Source organism: Amblyomma mixtum, chromosome 6 (genome assembly GCF_055824585.1).
Source record: "Amblyomma mixtum isolate Tamu chromosome 6, ASM5582458v1, whole genome shotgun sequence".
Taxonomy (NCBI): Eukaryota; Metazoa; Arthropoda; class Arachnida; order Ixodida; family Ixodidae; genus Amblyomma; species Amblyomma mixtum.
The window spans coordinates 161,930,023-161,950,052 of record NC_143017.1 but is presented as its reverse complement, the minus strand read 5'-3'; the positions used below and the strand labels follow the sequence as shown (position 1 = coordinate 161,950,052).

Genomic DNA, 20,030 nt, shown 5'->3' with positions numbered 1-20,030 from the left:
CCGCCTATCCTTTTTTTTTCTTTTTAATTCGGAGGACAGCATGTGCGGATGTGACGGGACGCCAGCCGTTCAACTGCGCAAGCTGCGCACGAGTGAAAACAGACGTGACGGTTTCTCGCTAAGCGGGTCAGATATAATTGGGACCACTCAAACAACGCTGTTAGACCGGATCTTCCAGATCTGTCGGTTGACGATTCGTCCGCGTCAGCCGAGCTGATAAGCGAGGAAAAGAGACAGGGAGAGAGAAGACTTTTTTTTTTTTTTTCTAACCAGCAGGAGACATGTGATGCGCAGGGGCTTTATTTTGTGATGCAAAGCTTTAGATGACGAATTAAACAAAAAACATTGAAAGAGTCCATTCAATGACAAGTGCTCCCTGTGCGGAGCTTAGCTGCCTCCTGTTTGTTTTAAAGAACTAGGCATCATTTCATGCAGTGGGGAACAATACTTTTCCCTTAACATTTTGAATAACGCATAGAATTTATATTTTTGCGTAGTATACTTGCTTAAAAGCTTTCATAAAAAAAAAAACATATATGTTACGTATACTACCCCACTAACCTTTCTGTAAGTTACGCTCACTACTTTTACCGGAAAATGACCGTAAATGTAGTTGTTTTCTAGGTGTCCTGCAACGCAAAAGTTACAGGCTCGCCGAGGTGGGCACTCTCTTGGCCTTTCGACCTCACGAGCTCGAACTCATCCTCAAAATGTCCTCAACCTCGCGGAACGATATGAGGTTGAGTTGAGGTCGGTGTCAGCTCGAAATATTGTGGGTGAAGTCAGCAAATTTTACCTCAATCTAGTGAGGGAGTTTGAAGTTGAGGGAAGTCGTCATTCGGTGAGGTCTGGCTGGAAGGTGAAGGCCCTTCCCAGTTGCTGAGCCTAACTCCATTGGTGTCCCATTCCGAAGCGAATTTCGAGCATATATTTCATAGCTACAGCGCAATTGACGAGACACAGTTGGGAGGACACAACGCAAGAACAAAAAGAAGCTTCAGGGATTTTCACTTGATATTATGGTCCTGCATTGCACAATCCCTCTTGCAGAAATTATGTGATCTGTCAATGAGGTCATTGAAAAGCGTGACGATATGGCATGCCAAAATGAAAACGGAGTTGCTGCAGGCAGCTTTCTTTGAGTGTTATCGTTTTATTGGACTTAACTTTTGCAGAATTCAGTGGCAGTATACATATTCAAAAAGATGGCATCTGGATTAATTCTTGCCTTGCCCCTATCATTAGTGATATCTTCCTCGCCTTGCGCAACCGAAGATTGAAAGAGCACTTTGAGTAGAATTTTGTAGAATTTTTAGAATCATCGACGGCTATTTCGTCTTCCTAAAGTGTAACAACCTTGAATTCGAGCAGCAGTTCCTTCAAGTTATTAGAGCGCAGCTCTGAAGCGTCCGTCCGTGGCTTCCGCATTGCAGTCGTCGTCGTCGGCGTAGTCGGCGTAACACGCCACCTGACAGCTGTGGCAGGTAGTAGCAGAGTTGGCCACCTGCCAGTGGTGGCAGGTGACTAGCGTATTCGTCTGTCGATTTTTTTCAGTGTTCTTGGAGTGCTTAAACACGCAAACACACACGCTGTTAAACTTAAAGTACCGGTTAATAATGTTATTAGGCTTTTAGATATCTCGCTACACTTCACTTTGTACCAAGTATGTTGAGCTTTTGAGCTACGTGGACAAAAGCGCATCTTGCTATATTGATCAGCACATTCGAAGCTCGTAATAAAAAGCAACTGTTCATTCTGTTTTAACAATGCAGTAAAGAAGTCATGTGATAAGAGGGTGTAGCGAACCTTCCAGAACCAAGTAGGTTCCCTGACGCAGGCCGGCTACCCTTCAGAAGCCTAGTTTCATGGTAGAAAAGTTATATAAAAAGTTGAGATCAGAAATGAACAGCGAAGAGACGGAGAAGAAACGTTGCTGTCGTGCCAAATCTGCACCAGTTCTTGCCCAACCTGAGAAGAATTAGAAAGCGTGCGGATGCCGATGTTGCTTCTTCGACGCCTTGGCGACTGTATAGTCTTGTCAAGAAAGTTAACTGCACGAACAGATAACCACAGGAGAGCTTGAAAAGGTTCGGTGATGATTTTGTTGGTTTATTGGGGTTAAATGTCCCAAAGCGACTAAGGCTATGAGGGACGCCGTAGTGAAGGGCTCCGGAAATTTCGACCACCTGGGGTTATTTAACGTGCACTGACATCGCGCAGTACAGGGGCCTCTACAATTTAGCTCCATCGAAATTCGACCGCCGCGGCCGGGATCGAACCCGCGTCTTTCGGGTCAGCAGCCGAGTGCCATAACAACTGAGTCACTGCGGCGGCTTCTAATGATTTTGTTCCTTGCCAGGAAGGGGTAATGTATTCTTTGCCACTATCTTGTGAAAAGAAATACATAGGCCAAACAGGCCGATGTCTCAACGAAAAATTAAAGGAGAACGATTACAACGTTACACGTGTGTCCCATCTCAGATCAGGAAAGAAAGCAATGCAGCGACTGCAGTCATGACGAGTACAGCAACACATGCGAGCTTTTGTGTAAGAAGTGCATCGTGATAGGCAGAAACCGCTACTCAATGCCAATGGAGATAATAGACGCATATATGATAACAAGGCTTCAGGATGAATGCATCAGAGCGAACTTTGTAGCGGTGTTGCAACAGGAAAAAAATGTTGCCTTGACTTAATTTAAGCCGAGATGGATGGTTTGGTCCATGGATTACGGTTTTTTTTTGAAGTTTGAAGTTTATTTACCACAAAGTAAAAATTGATACATGATATATGGTACGGAAGTGGGAAAAAAGCTACACATTAGTAGCTTGACTAGCCCCACCTCCCAATAACTGACAGCGGACGCTTTCACAAAGGTGAGTAGTACAGAGTCACGCAACAAATATCATGACTTCGAAGCTAGTTTGCAAACAATAGACATCAAATACAAACAACTCTATTACATAAGGAATTGGAATAAACAGAGAAGTGTTAGCAAGCATTATACAAAAAGTGAATACAAGTCAAGTTTAGAAAGTGCGCGCAATTTCTCTATTGTGAGGTGGTATTTATTTAAAATCTGTGGAATGCTAGACTGAACCATCTGAAATCCATAATTTGTGCGAGATCTTGGAACATGCCACAGTTCTGTGTGCCTCATTAAGCGTAAAGATGTGTTTTTTTTTCAAATTTCGTAATGCTGTGAGAGCATGTGTGACTTTATGTATTTCAGATTTAAGTGTTGACAGTAGTTTAAAGTCATACAGGTTTTGTAATTTCACGATTTTGAGTTTAGTGAATAATGGAGATATGTGGGCATCATAAGGCTGCTTTGAAATCACTCGGAGAGCTTTTTTCTTGAGTTATTATTAGGTTATACATTGCCTTCATGGTGCTATTTCCCCAGACTAAATGGCAGTATCGAAAATGAGATTCAAACAGGGTTACATATATTAGACGGTTTTGGTGAATCGCGAACATCCCAAAGCGACTCAGGTTATGAGGGACGTCGTAGTGGAGGGCTCAACTACCTGGGGTTCTCCAACGTGCACTGACATCGCACAGTACACTGGGCCTCTAGCATTTCGTCTGCATCGAAACACAACACCTGCGCCCGGTTTCAAACCCGCGTCCTTCTGATCAGCAGCCGAACACCATAACTCCTGAGCCACCACTCCATGTTGGGGGGTGGGTGTGCGGTGGGGCAGTTCAGTATGCAAAATGCAGGGACGTGAACTCTCCCGCGTGCGAAATTCAGTATCTCAGTTTTGAAGTCGGATAGTATGTATCGGGCCTCCGTGCGTGTGATGGCTGGGGCAATGTCGGCCTCTTCGGCCTCCTCCGAAGTGGCGGTGGTGGATATGTGAAAGGTGGTAATTGGTTGGAGGGAGGGGTTGGTAGGGGTATGGTATGGTACTCTATTTTGGGGGATTCCCCTAAATATTTAACCAATACGGCTCCCATTTCGAGTTATTGATCAATCCGCTCTCGCCGTACCATAAGCTTGCCGTCCCGGTTAGCCTATTTGGTAGAGCGACTGCTCCGGTGAAGCGGTGGTCCCGGGCTCGAACCTCAGACCAAGACGAATTTTTCTTTAACTGCGAAGTTTCTGAGAAAGCTGTATAGATTTCCTTTCTACACGTATGGATGCGCTTGGGTGGATGTAAATGGGTATAAACTCCCTTATTACACATCTACTCCACTTTGGGAAACATGTGAGCAACACTTCCAGTGGTCTACGCAATAGCTTCAAGATCCCCTCCGAAAGCGCCTCTCAGGCATCGTCCGAACGTGCTTCACTGCTCCGTCCAGCAGTGCCACACCAACTAGCCCAATATAATTTGCGTTATGACCGATAGTGTAATTTCTCTACTATACTCAACCACAGTTTGAGCCGCAGTTAGATTTCTGAAAGCCCCAGCGAACCTGAGGTAGAGTCTCCTGCTTTCTCTCCAGCATACTGGTGTCATGCGAATCCCACTTGCTCTCTTCAGCTCAGAGGCGTGTCGTCACAGCTGACGTCAACAGTTGTGTCAAATTCGCCCCATCATGAAGGTCCCTGCTAGCTCTCTTCCTTTACCCATGTGAGTAGGTCAGTTGGCTGGGCTGCGTCTATGACATCTTAGAACTAAAAGGAAAGCTGAAATTAGAGGAAAAAAATTTTATTGGGCGGGACGTGCCTCGTGCTGCGCGCTGTAGACAGCCGTTTGTCTGTAAGTGACAGCCAGTAGATGGATAGGAGATGGACAGTCGACAATCAGATGAGGTTTTGAGAAGAAAATAAGTATGATTGCTGCTGGCACAGCCCCAGCGAGGTTTTGACCAAACCATTCGTACCGCCATTGAAGTGCGTAAGCTGTAGCCACGAGCTTACTTCTCGACTAAATTTTTGCCATGAAATGGCCGTTTCTAACATTGCCGATGAGCTGTGGGCGCGACCTGCAGACCACTCATTAAAGCCTTAGTTGGTAGATGCTACCATGTTATATTCTCCAGGCGAAAATTTCGCCCCCGTCCTGGCCAGTGTTTCGTGTCACTGTTGGTCTGCGAGCAGTGCGTCCCGCATGCCTGCAAAAGTTGACAGAGTAAACACGCAAGACGACCTTTTGTTTTTGTGATTTCGATGGTAACGATCGCTCTGATGGTCGCGCTGATTTATTGCACAAAAGTTTGAGGTCGGGTGTGGTCGTCGTCGAGCGAGGTAGTGGGGGTCGTTGATCGCTGGGTCGTTTGATTCGGGTAGACAGCCTGAGTTGTGGCCGGGTGGTCTCAGTCCCAGCCTCCGCCTCCTCCGCCTCCAGACCAACCACCTCCTCCTCCGCCGGACCATCCACCCCCTCCGCCACCGTGACCGCCTCCTCCGCCACCGTGGCCGCCACCACCGCCACCGTGGTGACCACCTCCACCGCCACCACCCTTGCCACCGCCACCGCCGCCTCCGCCACCGGTGCTGACGGGGTGCAGGGACTTGACCAGGTACGTGGATCCCGTCTTGTACGTCTGGCTTACGCCACCTCCACCTCCTCCTCCTCCTGCTGCTCCTCCGCCGCCGGCGGGGCCACCGCCACCTGAAGGGGACAGGCGAAAGTTTCCAAATAACTTCGGTCTGGTTGAAAAGTTCTCACCATAACAACAATGTGGAGTAAGGCGCTATGAAGTAGTGGCCTCTAGATTAATTTAGACCATATGGTGCTTGGGTTCTGGTGAGACAATGTATCAGTACCCGGGCGTTTTACCATTTCGCCTTCATCAAAATACGACTGCCGGGGTCAGAACTGAGCCCGGAAACTCGTGGAAAACACTGTAGTCAGTGAGCCGCCGCGGTGGTGTTTCCATGTGGATGTCGGTTTGGTTTCATTTCGAGCGCATTGGAAAAACACCGTATATGCTTCTGGACCGGGAGAAGAACGCAGTTTACAAAAAGTTGAAAACAGGAACGTCCGCGCTTTTCTGTTTGTAGGCGTACCTTGAACGGCAAAGCGGTAGTTAAAGTTCCGATGAAAGGTTCTTGAATAATGTAAGCCAAGTAATTTGATTTGTATCAAGGCGACATCGAGAATTTGAGTACTGGCACGTAAAGTTTGGTTTTGGTTTGGTTTTGTGGGGTTTAACGTCCCAAAGCGACTCAGGCTATGAGAGACGCCGTAGTGAAGGGCTCCGGAAATTTCGACCACCTGGGGTTCTTTAACGTGCACTGACATCGCACAGCACACGGGCCTCTAGAATTTCTCCGTCAAAGAAATTCTATCCGCCGCGGCCGGGATCGAACCCACGTCTTTCGGGTCAGCAGCCGAGCACCATAGCCACTGAGCCACCGCGGCGGTGGCACGTAAAGTGCTTTCACTCTACATTTCATTGGTTCGAATTTCATCCAGGGCACAAAGGAATAAGACGGTGTCATTGCCATCACGCTGTAACGGTCATGTAGCCGCGATACAGAGGCGGAGGTCCTACAGTTATGAGGCAGAAATAGTGCTTTAAGTCAAGAGGTTACAAAGAAAGAAATGCCGGCTGAGTGCGTTGATTTCATGGTCACACTTAAGCGTCGAAAAGTTTACTTAGCAGCAGTAAAGTGTCAACCTCTAGTAAAACGTCAGTAAACTTCAATGTAACAAATGGCTAATCGCATAATGGTAATGCTGAAAATTGAGAGTGCGCACAAAAACAGATGCAAGCACAGCACAGGTATTGTTGCAGTCGGTGCTCTCGTGCACGTTGGTTCAATCACAATGCTTTTGCTGCGCTGCTTTCGGTGTCCATGTAATGCATGCTTTAAAGTTGAATGAACACCGCGTAGCCTATGTTCTCATGTGCACTGTGAGTTCCCGTCACAGCGCTTGGGGTGTGTTATTGTATGTATATTTGTTGTGAGTGCTCTGAAGTTCAGTTATGAGGAGCAGAGAACAATCGAGAGTAGTGAGAAACCGAAGCCGCTCTGCAACATGAGAAAGCTGCGTGCGAAATTGCCTCGCTGTTATTTGCAACGTGCCCTCAGGAAATAATTCTCATAGAAGACCTTGCGAAAGTCTTTCACACGATTCATGAACTGCAACGTAGCAGGTCAACTGCAAGCGTTGGTTGTAGAGCTCTGCCGAGATATTTTTCATTTTCCGCCTTTTTTTTATTTCTGCATCTTCTGGCCTTGATTTGCTCACTTGTGGCATTAAGTGATTACCTTACTCAAGACGAAGATATATAGGCTGGTTGTGAAAGTTTATTTGCAGGTTTGGGATTCTGAAAGCAAGAAAATAGAGTGGGTGTGGTGCAGTTGGCTTCAGAGCCGGGATCCCGGGGGACACTTTGCTGTTGTGAATTTTTTGTTTAGTTTTTGGGATTGTTCCCATTTCACATTTAGGGCTTGTAGCTGGTGGGATGCAGGAGAATGGTGAGAATGACGGACTGGGTAATGCACTGTGCACTGTGACTCATTTTCCGTATACCAGTGCTGTAAAGCAAGCTGATGCAGTTTAAACTATGTGCCTTTTCTTTAACCTTAATCGCATTCTGTTGTAGGCAATGCGAGCAGGAAAATACACGGGTAAACTTATGACAGATATACAAGGTGAACTTAACATTTGTGTCCTTAATAACTTAGATTGGCAGGATTTAAATGACTAGCTTTTTTGAAGCCCTACGAAAGAGGCCATGAACAAACGACTGTGAACAAAAAAAGAAGGTGAGAGCTTCTACGCCCTTAAATCGAGTGCTATGATTCTGCAGTAGCAGTGTTGCCGAACGTGAGATTCGCTGTACGGTGCCTAAGCGCACACATGTCATGTGATACATAAGAACGACGCCGATGTCACTTGATTCATTTGTCGTCTCTTCACCATCTAACGACAGATAGACAAACCCGAAAAGCTCTCTACGCCGTTACTAAGTGATTTTTATCGCGTGTGGACTAATTTCTTACCGTAAAAAACGCAGGAAGAGGAATCCGAACGACAGTGGCGCACTTTTCACGCCCTCTGCGATGTGATATACTCGCACTAACAGTTGCAAGGCTGGACGCGACGGTACCCGGCACTAATAACTGTTACATGAGGCTCTACGAGTGCGCTTGCCTATGAAGCCACGGCGGCGGCAGTAAACGACAATAATCCGGCGGATGTTTCCTCAGAGTTCTTGCACACATTTAACAAACCCTTCTGGTGCTTGCTAATGGCTAAAATAGTGCTCAACATCGTAAGTGCTTAACACAGGAGCTCCTAGTCCAGTACAGTGTGAAGGCCTACCGAGGCTTTACATTTGGCTGTTTCCTTTCGTTATTTTCCTGACGTACCACCACCACCACTGCCGTAATCATTATTGCCGACATCGTAAATTTCATCATCATCATCATCATAATATTCACATATTCACCAAGGTCAAATGCTTTGGTCCGTAAATGTCATCGTCATAATCATAATATTCACCAAGGTTAAGTGCTTTGGAAGACTGCCGGGAGGGTTGGTGGATGTTCAAAACGTGAAGATTGCGAGGGAAACAACATACGGAAACATTCACGATCACACTACCGAGTGTGTTATTCGAACGAGCCAGTCACACAATTATAGATTTCATAAACAGCAACACGTGACTCGTCGTCAAAAAGCTGGAAACCTAATCATGCGTTATGATAAAAGACAACTGCCATGGTGAAGCAAAAACAATAGAGATGGTAGAGGACACGCCGAAAACCTTTATTTATTTTTTTTCAGATTAAGCACGGAGAACATAAAAAGTTGGATGCGGTTAAGAAAGGGGTGAAGAGTCGCTGCAAGAGCAGTAGTGCTGAGTACCATCAGGATGCTTTGCAGGAGTAGCGATGTGGTTGCGCGCGATATAATAGATGTAGTAACAGATGCTCTTGAGATGAGCAGTATCGTTTGGTTTATAGGGGTTTAACTTCCCAAAGCTGCTCACGCTATGAGGGACGCCGTAGTGAAGGGCTCCGGAAATTTCGACCACCTGGGGTTCTTCAACGTGCACTGACATCGCACAGTACACTGGCCTCTAGAATTTGGCCTCCATCGAAATTCGACCGCCACGGCTGGGATCCAACCCGCGTCTTTCAGGTCCGCAGCCGAGTGCCATAACTACTGAGCCACCGCTGCGGCTGGATGAGCAAGAATAGTGGCTTTGTGTTAATGCAACTTCTACTTTGCTCTCTGCAGCAATGAAATTTTTTGAAACTTACGAACTTGTTTATTTTGTTTCTGTTTTTTAATAGGTTTTATTTTCGCTTACGCTTTAGCACTGCCTATGCTTCGAATGCAGGGCACTACTTTTGCTACGGCACCTTCATCCCTTTCTTTAGCCACATTATTCAATTCCAGTTTACTCAAATAATCATAGCTAGTTCCGATACGGCTCGATTCTGCACATATGCTTAACACTTTCTTTTTTGGTTCACCGCGAGAGCTGCATTTTATTCAGAAGGTTGTATGCTTGGGCTTGTTGGTTCATATTTGAAAAGTAAAAACGTAGCGCAAAGAAACAAGGACATAGAAAGACATACAACACACGGCGCTTTTATTGCAGTAGTATTGCTCTGTTCCTGGCATTAGCGATGGGACCATTATGTTATTTCTGAATCGTATAAACATGTGACTTGCTCGTTCAAACAAACAGTTGGCAGCCTACACTAATGTGTCTTCAGTGTTGTTGTGTTTCCTTTCACTTCTAGGTAAGGGCGCTGCAAGAATAAGGCGCTATTGCAGTGATCTCAAGCTACCCTGTCTCGCTCCTACCGCTTTCAACCGAACCCGGAAAAAACTTGCTTATTTCATCTATTCGAGCCTCCGCTGTCATCGATTGCGTACGCTTCCTTACCCTACTCGTTCGTTTAATTCCAACAAGGATGTCATAAACCTTTCCTTGTTCTGTAATCTACGTTGCTATTTCTGTTCTTAAACGCCATCTTTACTACACTAGTTGTGATTAAAAGCAGCAGAGCTGTATTATTGGGGACGGCCAGTATGCGGTGCACTCACCTCCGCCGTAGCCTCCTCCTCCGCCGCCTCCTTTCCAGCCTCCTCCTCCTCCGCCTCCTCCTTTCCAGCCGCCGCCTCCGCCGCCGCCGGACCAGCCGCCGCCGCCGCAGTGGACGGCGCACACAGCCGCCAGAACGACCGCAGTCGCCAGCTGCGGTGGGCGCGAATCGCTCAACGGGTTAGCGGGCGCGGATCAGGGCAGGCAGTCGCTGATAGCGAACCGCAACACAGAAATTCCTCTCTCTGTACTGATGTTTCACCTATCTTTGCAGAGTCAGCGTCTAAACGCCTAATGACACGCCGTTTTTGGTAAAAATAAGGTGGTCCTCTGTCATCTTCTCCGTGACTTAGCAGTAATAGAGGCAGAAATTCTGTTTGCACTAAGCAGCGAAACTCCGGCTTACGAGGGCCGCCATCTTGCTTGAACCTCCTTCTACAGTTGCAAGCGCCGTTGCTTATTGCTGCAGTGGTAATCCATCGGATCGTGAGAGGCCAGAATCTCACACAAGCCACCGCTGCTGCAGGCGAATGCCGGGCTAGGATCAGCGCATCTATTTTCTTCTCCCTGTCTGCTAAGCTGTAGCCCTTTTTCGCAAAAACTAGGCCCGCAATGATGGCAGGTACAGAATGAAGGCGTGGGCCAAGCCGTCTTCGACGAGTTGGCAAGAAAGGCGAACTGGATCACTTCTGCCGTATCATTTGATTTGCGTACCACAGTGGTTTACCAGCGACGGTAGAAGACACGGATTTTTTTTTTATGTCGACTGAGGACTCCATTAGAATTCACTGTACGAAGAGCAATGCGTAAAAAAAATTGTGCCTATCACTTTGGTGCTTACTGTACAGAGACGCTTGCTTTTACTCTAGCGTAATATGCGAAGATGGATCTGACAGCAAATTTCAGCAAGTCACTTTCGTTACTTGCGTTGGAAACAGACGAAGATCACCTGTACGGATCGTCCTCCCCTTGCCGATGAATTAAGTATATTAAGGAATTGGAACGATTAGTGAGAGCAGTTGATTTGCCGCCTGCGCTGCAGAGACAGTAGACAGCTTAAAGCTGCTGACCCTGCCGATTACCAGGTTTTTTTTCAAACCTATGAAAAAAGCAAAACAGAAAAAGATGGCACGAAATAGCGCCCGTGGACGTACGTACCAGTAACCGCATCTCGTCTTGAGGACGGTGACAGTCGTCGGTGGACATCACTGCAGCTCACTTTTATAGCCTGGCCTCCTCCTCGTACCTGAGGCGGGCGTGAGTGGCGGCGACGACTTCTTTTCTTACCCCTCCATCTCAAACACGGCTAGCACCTCTCACTCACTCACACACACGCACACACACTTAGACCTCTGCATTTTTTTTTTCGGCAACGGGGCCCGCCCCTGGCGACACAATGGAGCACCACTCTCCGTTTTCGGGGACGCCCCGGGAAGTTTTCGGACACGGGGTGGATGGCAGGGCGATGACTCTCCGGAGTGGCGTCGGTGTTTTGGCGCCGAAATGGGTTAATCGACATCGCCAGCGACCGCCCCCACCGTGCGCGAGCGCGCGGGGCGCCCCCCGAGCAAGCTATCGTCCCTCGCACCGCTGCTTCCGTGAACCGCTCTCCTTCTCTGCCCTGCTACAGTTCATATACTTCGCCGGCGCTTCCAAAGAAGCGTCTACGCGCTCCTTACCAGCCAAGCTGGCGGTCTCTCATTCTGACGAGCAGATGGCGCCAGGCGAAGGAGAGAGAGACAGTGCATAACCCAGTGAGGGCTAACCTCGAGCCCTTTGTCGAAGCACGGCCTCTAATGTACAGGTTAGGTAATAGCTGCTTACCGTCGCGGTTAGGCTGCTTAACCGCAATGTTTATTGTAGAATAGAGAGCAGGTAAGTAGAACGTGCGGCACTGCAAAGGAGCATAACCTCAGCGTGTGCCCGATGGCGGGCGTGCGGAAGGAAGTTACCGCACTGGCGCTGGGCCCGTATGCTTTCAGCAGTTTTCCTAGTGGCGCGGCTTTATATGTTCTCGTCACGAGTGGTCCCGCGTGTGCGTGCGTGTAGCTTTTTGCTGCGCGACCACACCCTTTCAAAGAGACTCACTGACCGGGCCGGAAAGCTTAAACAGCACGTACTTCACTTTTGCGCCGGGCGCTTTTACTTGTTGGTGTATCACATAAGACCCCAGCGTTCAAGCAGCGGAAGCGAGTGCCAGCCGAAGTATTGCACCACAGGTGGGCAACGAGCAAACAAAAGGTTGAAGGCATAGAGTTTCTTACTATTACCTAGAGGGAAAGCTGGCGGCGCTGCACTTCAGCCACCATGGACGCCCAAAGCATCATGGGGCGGTGAGCTACTTGTTGAGGCACAGTCGTAATTTTTCGGGAACATGGAGTGGCACTACTAAGATTTTTCATTCCGAAAACGCGCAGACGACTTTCACGCGAACGCAGTGTGCAAAACCCATAGTAGTGAAAACGCGACGACACACGACGCCAATAAAAGGTTTCACTTTTCTGAAATGCCATTAAAAAACCTCTTATAGTATTCAAGCAACAACATCTTTATTGAAAACATATTTACTTTTAAAATTGCGCCTGTTAAGTACGAAATATTAGTTTTTATAGTGTTCATTACTAGGCCAATAGGAGAGCGAGTCGTCTCTAATTTTGGGCAAACTTTGCACTTAAATGCTTTTCTGCTCGTTTGTTGCAATCATTAGACAAGATTTTCAATCTTAGGACGTTTGTAGTTATCAAACAGCTTTATTTCTTGATTATTTTTTGGCCAAAAGTTGCAGTTCCGCAACAAGTAGCTCACCGCCCCATGATGCTTTGAGCGCCCATGGCGGCTGAAGTGGTCTCGAGGGGTCGCCATGCAAACTCCCATAGACGGGCTGCCAGCTTTCCCTCTAGGTAATAGTAAGAAACTCTATGGTTGAAGGGGCACTTAAGCTCCGCCAAAAGGGTACGGCGTGATAGCGTCAATGCGTTAAGGCCAGTATATGCAGAATTGGTCATTCTCTACTTAACATCCAATAACCCCTGGAAATCCTCATACCACTCCTGCGCAGTGGTGTAGCGGTTAAGCGGTGCGCCACTGCCCTGCGATGGCAGGTGCTGTCACAGGTGGGGCTTGTGAGACCTTCTTGCGACCAGTCATTAATTGATCAACTACCACCTGCCACAGTGGGCACCTGCCATGGTGGGAGCAGACAAACCGACAACGCGAAATACTTCGACTGTCCTGACTCCAAGAAGTGCATGGAGTTAAGGTGAATTCTAAGCAAGTAAACACCACCCTGGCTTTTTGAGCATAAACTTGCATGCTTGCAGCATCTCTTCTAGTATCGCAGTTCTTCCTGCGTTGTATACTTCTTAAAAGTATATTTAAAAAGAAGGAAGCCAACAACCAGGCCACCTTTTTTTTGTGGCGCCGCGGTGGCTCAGTTGTTATGGTGCTCGGCTGCTGACCCGAAAGACACGGGTTCGATCCCGGCCGCGGCGGTTGAATTTCTTTGGAGGAGAAATTCTAGAGGCCCGTGTACTGTGCGATGTCAGTGCACGTTAAAGAACCCCAGGTAGTCGAAATTGCCGGAGCCCTCCACTACGGCGTCTCTGATAGCCTTAGTCGCTTTGGGACGTTAAACCCCATAAACCAAACCAAACCGGAGGCAAAGCCTCCAATGTCTTACCAGCAATTTGTAACAAAATTCTATGACCGAAACTGGACATTTCTTAATTGAGTTGGAGTAAAAACGTAATTATGAACAACTCTGGAGCTCTTAAGCTCCATGATAGCATTTCCGTTTTCATTCGCCGCGGTGGCTCAGTGGTTATGGTGCTCGGCTGCTGACCCGAAAGACGCGGGTTCGATCCCGACCGCGGCGGTTGAATTTCTTTGGAGGAGAAATTCTAGAGGCCCGTGTTCTGTGCGATGTCAGTGCACGTTAAAGAACCTCAGGTGGTCGAAATTTCCGGAGCCCTCCACTACGGCGTCTCTCATAGCCTTAGTCGCTTTGGGACGTTAAACCCCGTAAACCATAACCATAACCATCATTCGCATCATATGGGAGCAAAGTTTAAAAATAACGGAGGTCGTGGGTTCGGATCCCACCGGCGGCATGTGGTTGTTTTTTCTTCTGCTTTTCTATCAATTAGCTTTAAGCGATAACATATTCAGTAATATTCTAAATTGATCAACACCACAAAATAAAAATATTGATAAAAAAAAAACCCTGTGCCCCTTGGTTTCTGTGGCTGTTGGCTTCTGTCATCTCTAGTAACATAGGTAGCAAGCATGCCAACTGTAGGTGCTTTGATAATATAAAGCGTCGATAACACATCAAGAGCCAAGGTTAAAGAAGCTTTTTGGGCTACCGTAAAGTCGTAATACTCTCTTCCAGATGAGAGAAGTTGACCGTCGTCAAGATTCCTCTGTGGTCTGAGCAGTGCAGCAACTAAAATAAAAGCTAGGAAACTAAACTGCTGGCAAAGAAACACAATGATGAGTTGAAAAATGACTATGGATGTCGCGCCTATGGAACAAATCAGTCCGCGAATGTTGAAGAAACAAAAAACCTCGTAATAAAGTTACTTTTTAGTGTCGGCTCTTTGATCTCAACTTGTAACGACGGTGCCATTATCTGCAAAGTGATAAAAGACATGTTGGAGAAGAGGAATAATCGCGAACTTGGACGAGACTGAAGAACGAGAAGAGGACAGGACGAGCGGTTCTTCAGTCCTGTCCAAGTTCGCGGTTATTCCTCCTCTCCAACATGTCAGACCAACTAGCCCAAAGCTTCCCCTTGATTAAAGACAGAAGGCCAATTCTTTGCCTGTATTTTGCTGAACCAAAATTAGACACGAGCAATGGTCTCTTTTGATTTTATAGACAGAAACAACGCCAAAAGTGACCGTAAATCTAATCCTTGAGAGATAAAAGTAATAAAAAATCAGTGTTTTTATTGTGGTACATGGATTTGGTTGAGTCAAAAGAGCATAAAGCCACAATAAAACGCACGTAGACAGGTAGTTGGTTGTTTGAAAAGTGACCCTGTCGCCTTAACTACCATCGGTTACATTGCCTTCACATTACATGCCCGTTTCTTCCTCTTGATTTCGACAAACCTGCGTTTGTTCTCTCACCCACTCTGCCTTATTCATGTTTCTTAATGTTACACCTATCATATTCGTTTCGATAGTCTGCTGCGTTGTCCTCAATTCAAGTTGAACCCTTTTTGTTGGTCTCCGCGTTCCTGCCCCAGTGGTAAGTACCGTTATAACAGCTGTTATATACTTTTCTCTAGAGGGATATTGGTAAACTGTCATTCATGATTTGAGAAAACCTACCAAATGCGCCCCTTCCCATTGTAATTCTAATTATTTTCATAAGGTTAACTGGAGGTACTTGGGAGAGGCTTTTATCCTGCATTGGACTTGGGGCAATAGTGCTGAAGTCATTCATTATATCCGTCTGGTGCTGGCAAATACGCCTAATTGAGAAAGCGGCATGGTAACTAGCGCGAAGACACAAAATACAAGGATAAGGAAATTCGTACATGACAGGGTCACGGTAACAACAACAGCAAAAACAACAACAGAGCGTTGAGTTCTCACTGGATTCAGCGCTGTGTTCTATGAGAACCTTTTCCCTTGTCCTTTGTGCCTTTGCGCTTGGTGCCATGTTGGAGCTATGCAACAAGCACCAACTAACGGAACTTTCTTCAATAGTAAAGCTGAAGAAAAAATGATCGTATGCTTTCTTCCCACCCTTTAGGCGAGTAGTAGTTGCCACTTCTGAAATCTCCTGCAGCTACTGCCGATCGACTCCGCTGCCATTCTGCGCTGACGTCGTTGCGCAGCTCGTCGTGGGGCACCGTGTCACCGACCCAGCTTCCACTCATTTGGGGCGCTGCCAGGCGGACTGGAGCCACAACAGCGAGGACGGAGCGAGTAAGGGCCAACGGCACGGACCATCGCCCACACTGTGCGGTGCGTGGGACAACAGACGCTGCAGTATCCTTCGGGAATTACTTGGTTGCGACACACAGGAAGCGGCAATTGCGGCCGACCCCATAAAAACGGCGAAAACTCTCGAGCTCAGAGTGCAGCTCAGTTGCATGAAGTTGTCTTTATTTTAATCGAGTGCATGTCTTGTGCACGTATCCTAGTCCAAAATGAGTAGGTGTGTCTTGGCGTAACACAATATGTGTCAGTGATGGAGCTTGGCCAGGCAGTTTCAAGTATTGTTTGGAAAGAACCTCAATGTTGCTTTTTCTTTTGTGTTGTTTCCCTTTCTTGTTCACGTCTAGTGTTTTTTCTTCGAGTGGAGGAGTCTTCCGTTCGTTGCGCAACGACTGTAAGCATTCGCGCCACGGGGAAAGAAAATGAAAAGGTGACGAGGGCATCATGGAATAGTACTTACCTCGATACATGCTGGCAACTTCTGCTTCGAGCAGGTTTTGACACGTCAGGCGTATTGCGTATGGAATCCCCAGATGGTTTCGGTGGCTCAGTGGTTATGGCGCGTGGCTGCTGACCCAAAAGACGCGGGTTTCTATCCCGGTCGCGGCGGTGATATTTCAATGGAGGCGAAATTGTAGAGGCCCGTGTACTGTGCGATGTCAGTGCACGTTAAATAAATCAAGGCAGAAAGCTGGGCTAGTTGGTGTGTCATAGTTAATTAAAAGACTAGCGCATAATTAGCGCTCGTCCTGTCTCCTTCTCTGTCTTTGTCCTAGTTTTATGCGCTAGTCTTTTAATTAACGTTAAAGAACCCCAGGTGGTCGAAATTTCCGGAGCCCTCCACTACGGCGTCCCTCATAGCCTGAGTTGCTTTGGACCGTTAAACCCCTATAAACGATAGACCACAGATAGTTTCTGTCCTATCGAGCTTGTGCGCGCCGCTTTGCGTGGGTCGTTTAAGTTTATTTTGGAGAATAACTGGCAATTAGCGTTCAAAGCTAACAAAATGTGCGAAAAGAAATATATGAACTCTAGTGCGCTGTTATTTCGTAAGCGCAGCGCTTTTACTCAAGACACGTAAGCGTAGCCACTCGTGAGACTCATCGCATTTTTCTTGCCTTAATAAGCAGGCCGGAAGCGCAGTTTGACAGCCACAAACAACATCTGTGCTTCTGACGATTGAGAGATGTCACCTTTAAGAGCTTTATGCGACAAAGCTTGATTGAGAATTGTGATGCCTCGTCTGCACTCGATATTTTGGTTGATTTAGGATATTTCTTCGGAGCCACCTGCCACGGTGGTTCAGTGGTTACGGCGCTCGGCTGCTGACCCGAAAGACGCGGGTTCCATCCCGGCCGCGGCGGCCGAATTTCGATGAAGGAGGCGAAATTCGAGAGGCCCGTGTACTGTGCGATGTCAGTGCTCGTTAAAGAACCCCAGGTGGTCGAAATTTCCGGAGCCCTTCACTACGGCGTCTCTCATAGCCTGCGTTGCTTTGGGACATTAAACCCCAATAAACCAAACCAACTATCCAACCAACCAACCAATTTCTAAGTTTTTCTTCAAGATCTTTGACCAAATATTTCTGGACACACAAGGCAGTGCAACCGTCACGGCGCTTGGGGTAAACTTTCAAAGTTCCTCTACAGCCTTGAGCCAGCCAAGTGCCCGCAAAAAAGAAAAAAGTGAATGATTCCTGCCACTTTCTTTCTTTCTTTCTTTCTTTCTTTCTTTCTTTCTTTCTTTCTTTCTTTCTTTCTTTCTTTCTTTCTTTCTTTCTTTCTTTCTTTCTTTCTTTCTTTCTTTCTTTCTTTCTTTCTTTCTTTCTTTCTTTCTTTCTTTCTTTCTTTCTTTCTTTCTTTCTTTCTTTCTTTCTTTCTTTCTTTCTTTCTTTCTTTCTTTCTTTCTTTCTTTCTTTCTTTCTTTCTTTCTTTCTTTTTGTTTGTTGTGCTACTCCGATGTAGGAACATCGCAGACTCTTATGTACAGAATAGTTGAAAGAAAACTATAGACAAAAAGCCAGTGCCCCCCCCCCCCCCCCCCTCCCCTTCCCCCCCTCTGTCTTCAGTATCATGCCATACGGCTGCCAGACATTTCACACAATTCTTCAACTACGTGCGCACCGATACCTTTCGCAACGCACCACTGATCCAGTTTCTCATTCGCTCCCGCACACTTGTGTCTGTTTCGAACTCAGCTGACAAAGGCAATGGCGACACTGTGGACTTCGAGCTCAAATGGTCCTGCGGGTCTGGGAGCGGCACTTTACCAACAACGCCTGCTTTGCGATGGCGCTCGCGCCTGTCGTGAACGGTTCGAGATGTGCGGGCTAGGGGCCTGTCGTGTCGCGTCGTCCAAAAAAGGAATCTCTTCAAATGATCTCTTTCTTTACTTTTTTTTTCTCCTCTCCGTCTAAACAATTGTGCTCCCTGCATGGTAGCGCGTCTGCTTCCATTTCTTTTTTTCGCTCTTTTGTTGTTGCTGCCACTGCGCTGTTCCTCCTTGGCAAACCCCTTGCGACGTCGTCGTCAGTTACGATCCGGCGGTGCCGCATGTTTTAGGTCATGCACGTGCCGTGCATGTTCCTACTCTAGTCTTTCTCCGAAACTTGGATATCAAAAAGAAACGAGAGGTTCTGCCTGTACTTTGCAAGAGACAGTATGGAAAATCCAATGAGGTGCAAGGTTAAGAGCAATGTAAATGTGCCCCCCTTCGCGCCCCCCCCCCTCCCTCCCCTTGCTTTATTCTCCGCCCCGCCTTGCATTTTTCCCTTTTTGTCCCAGTTTTGTTTGCAGTCCAACTTCCAGTTTTGCTTGCAGACGCAAGGAACTAACAAAGAATTAAAATTTCTATAAATATCGGGTTTGTTCGAACGGTACTGTATGGCCCGAACACTCCAGCAAGATCTCGCTTTGCATCAGGTATCCACACCAGCTGGCGTTTCTAGGTGGTTCAGATTCTAACGAAAATGACTGGCAGCATTATTTTTTTTTAAAAGTGAAACGAAAGCCCACAGAAAGTTGAAGAGCAACTGCATAACAAGACTGAATAACATAATTTCAATAAAGTATGAGCCCCAGCAGGCGTGAACATAAATATTTTTCAAGAAAATACTTATTCGCTCGATTGTATCCCAAGCTTTGTTGAACGGATGGGCGTGTCTGCAGAACTCAAAGTTGGCTGTCTCTTTTTCAGAGTTCAGTAGCTATTGCGTGTTAAAGCGGTCCAGAGTGGAAGCATGTCCTTGTATTGCAAGAAATATATATGTAGTGCTGTTCTGTATGGCTGCATGGTTACTCTAAGGTATCTGAATTTTTCTACTCTTGCCTCACAAGTGTCTTTTCCTGTAGGGAGCCCCATGAACCTGCATCGCTGGTCGAAACGTTGGGTCCCGAAAATATGTTGGCTGCAAGCTAAGCGGAAGTGTGGTGTTGGGCTATAAAAAGGAGTGAGACGTAGCCAAACCTTTAAATAGATGCGCTGAGCTGTCCTTAGATGGGAATGTCAGTAGAACGGTTTCCTTTCACAAAAAGCAGAGACAAAACAGACAACGCGGACGAGGGGCGTCCTGGGTAACCTTTGTCTACTTTCCACATGGACGACTACGGTAGATCACTTTGTTGCCAGCAGCAAGTACTTGTCCCGCTGACACACAAAGAGCGTGTGCTGTTCCACTTAATCGCTTTTTTACGACCGTTTTTCCATCGGAGTAGCCGTGAGTGAGACATTTGTCTCTGTCGGCCTTTGTCCTGGCAGACGTTTTGCTGTTGGGTTATGGTGCTATATGCGTAGGGCACTCGCAGTGAGCGGCTGTTGGTATTGTATTTATTTCTGGAAAAAAGTGTTTGCATTTGTGCTCGGGCTCTCGGTACGACTTGCATATTGATGGGAGCAACCGGAAAATACGCCGTTTATAGCTGCACATAGTGTGCTTTGATAACCAGCGGCAGACGGACGGGAGCACTGAAGAGTACTGTTTAGTTTGTTTTCTGCGCTTTATTTATCGCTTGCGTAGTATGCTTACTTACATTTGAAGGGAATATTAACCTCTGCTTTGTACACTACCCAGGAAGCACTGGAATATAATGTGACTATCAAAAAATTTTA

General features: G+C 46.9%; 1 protein-coding gene across 1 annotated transcript; it reads right to left on the bottom strand.

Annotated features, from left to right (window-relative positions):
• Positions 1-5,268: 5,268 nt before the first annotated feature.
• LOC149341024 (uncharacterized) lies at positions 5,269-16,393 on the bottom strand. Its single transcript, XM_089551222.1, has 2 exons — positions 16,384-16,393; positions 5,269-5,567 (listed from the first exon to the last, which is right to left on the bottom strand). The coding sequence occupies exons 1-2, from the start codon at positions 16,391-16,393 to the stop codon at positions 5,269-5,271; spliced, it is 309 nt and encodes a 102-aa protein (XP_089407348.1).
• Between the last annotated feature and the right edge of the window lie 3,637 nt (positions 16,394-20,030).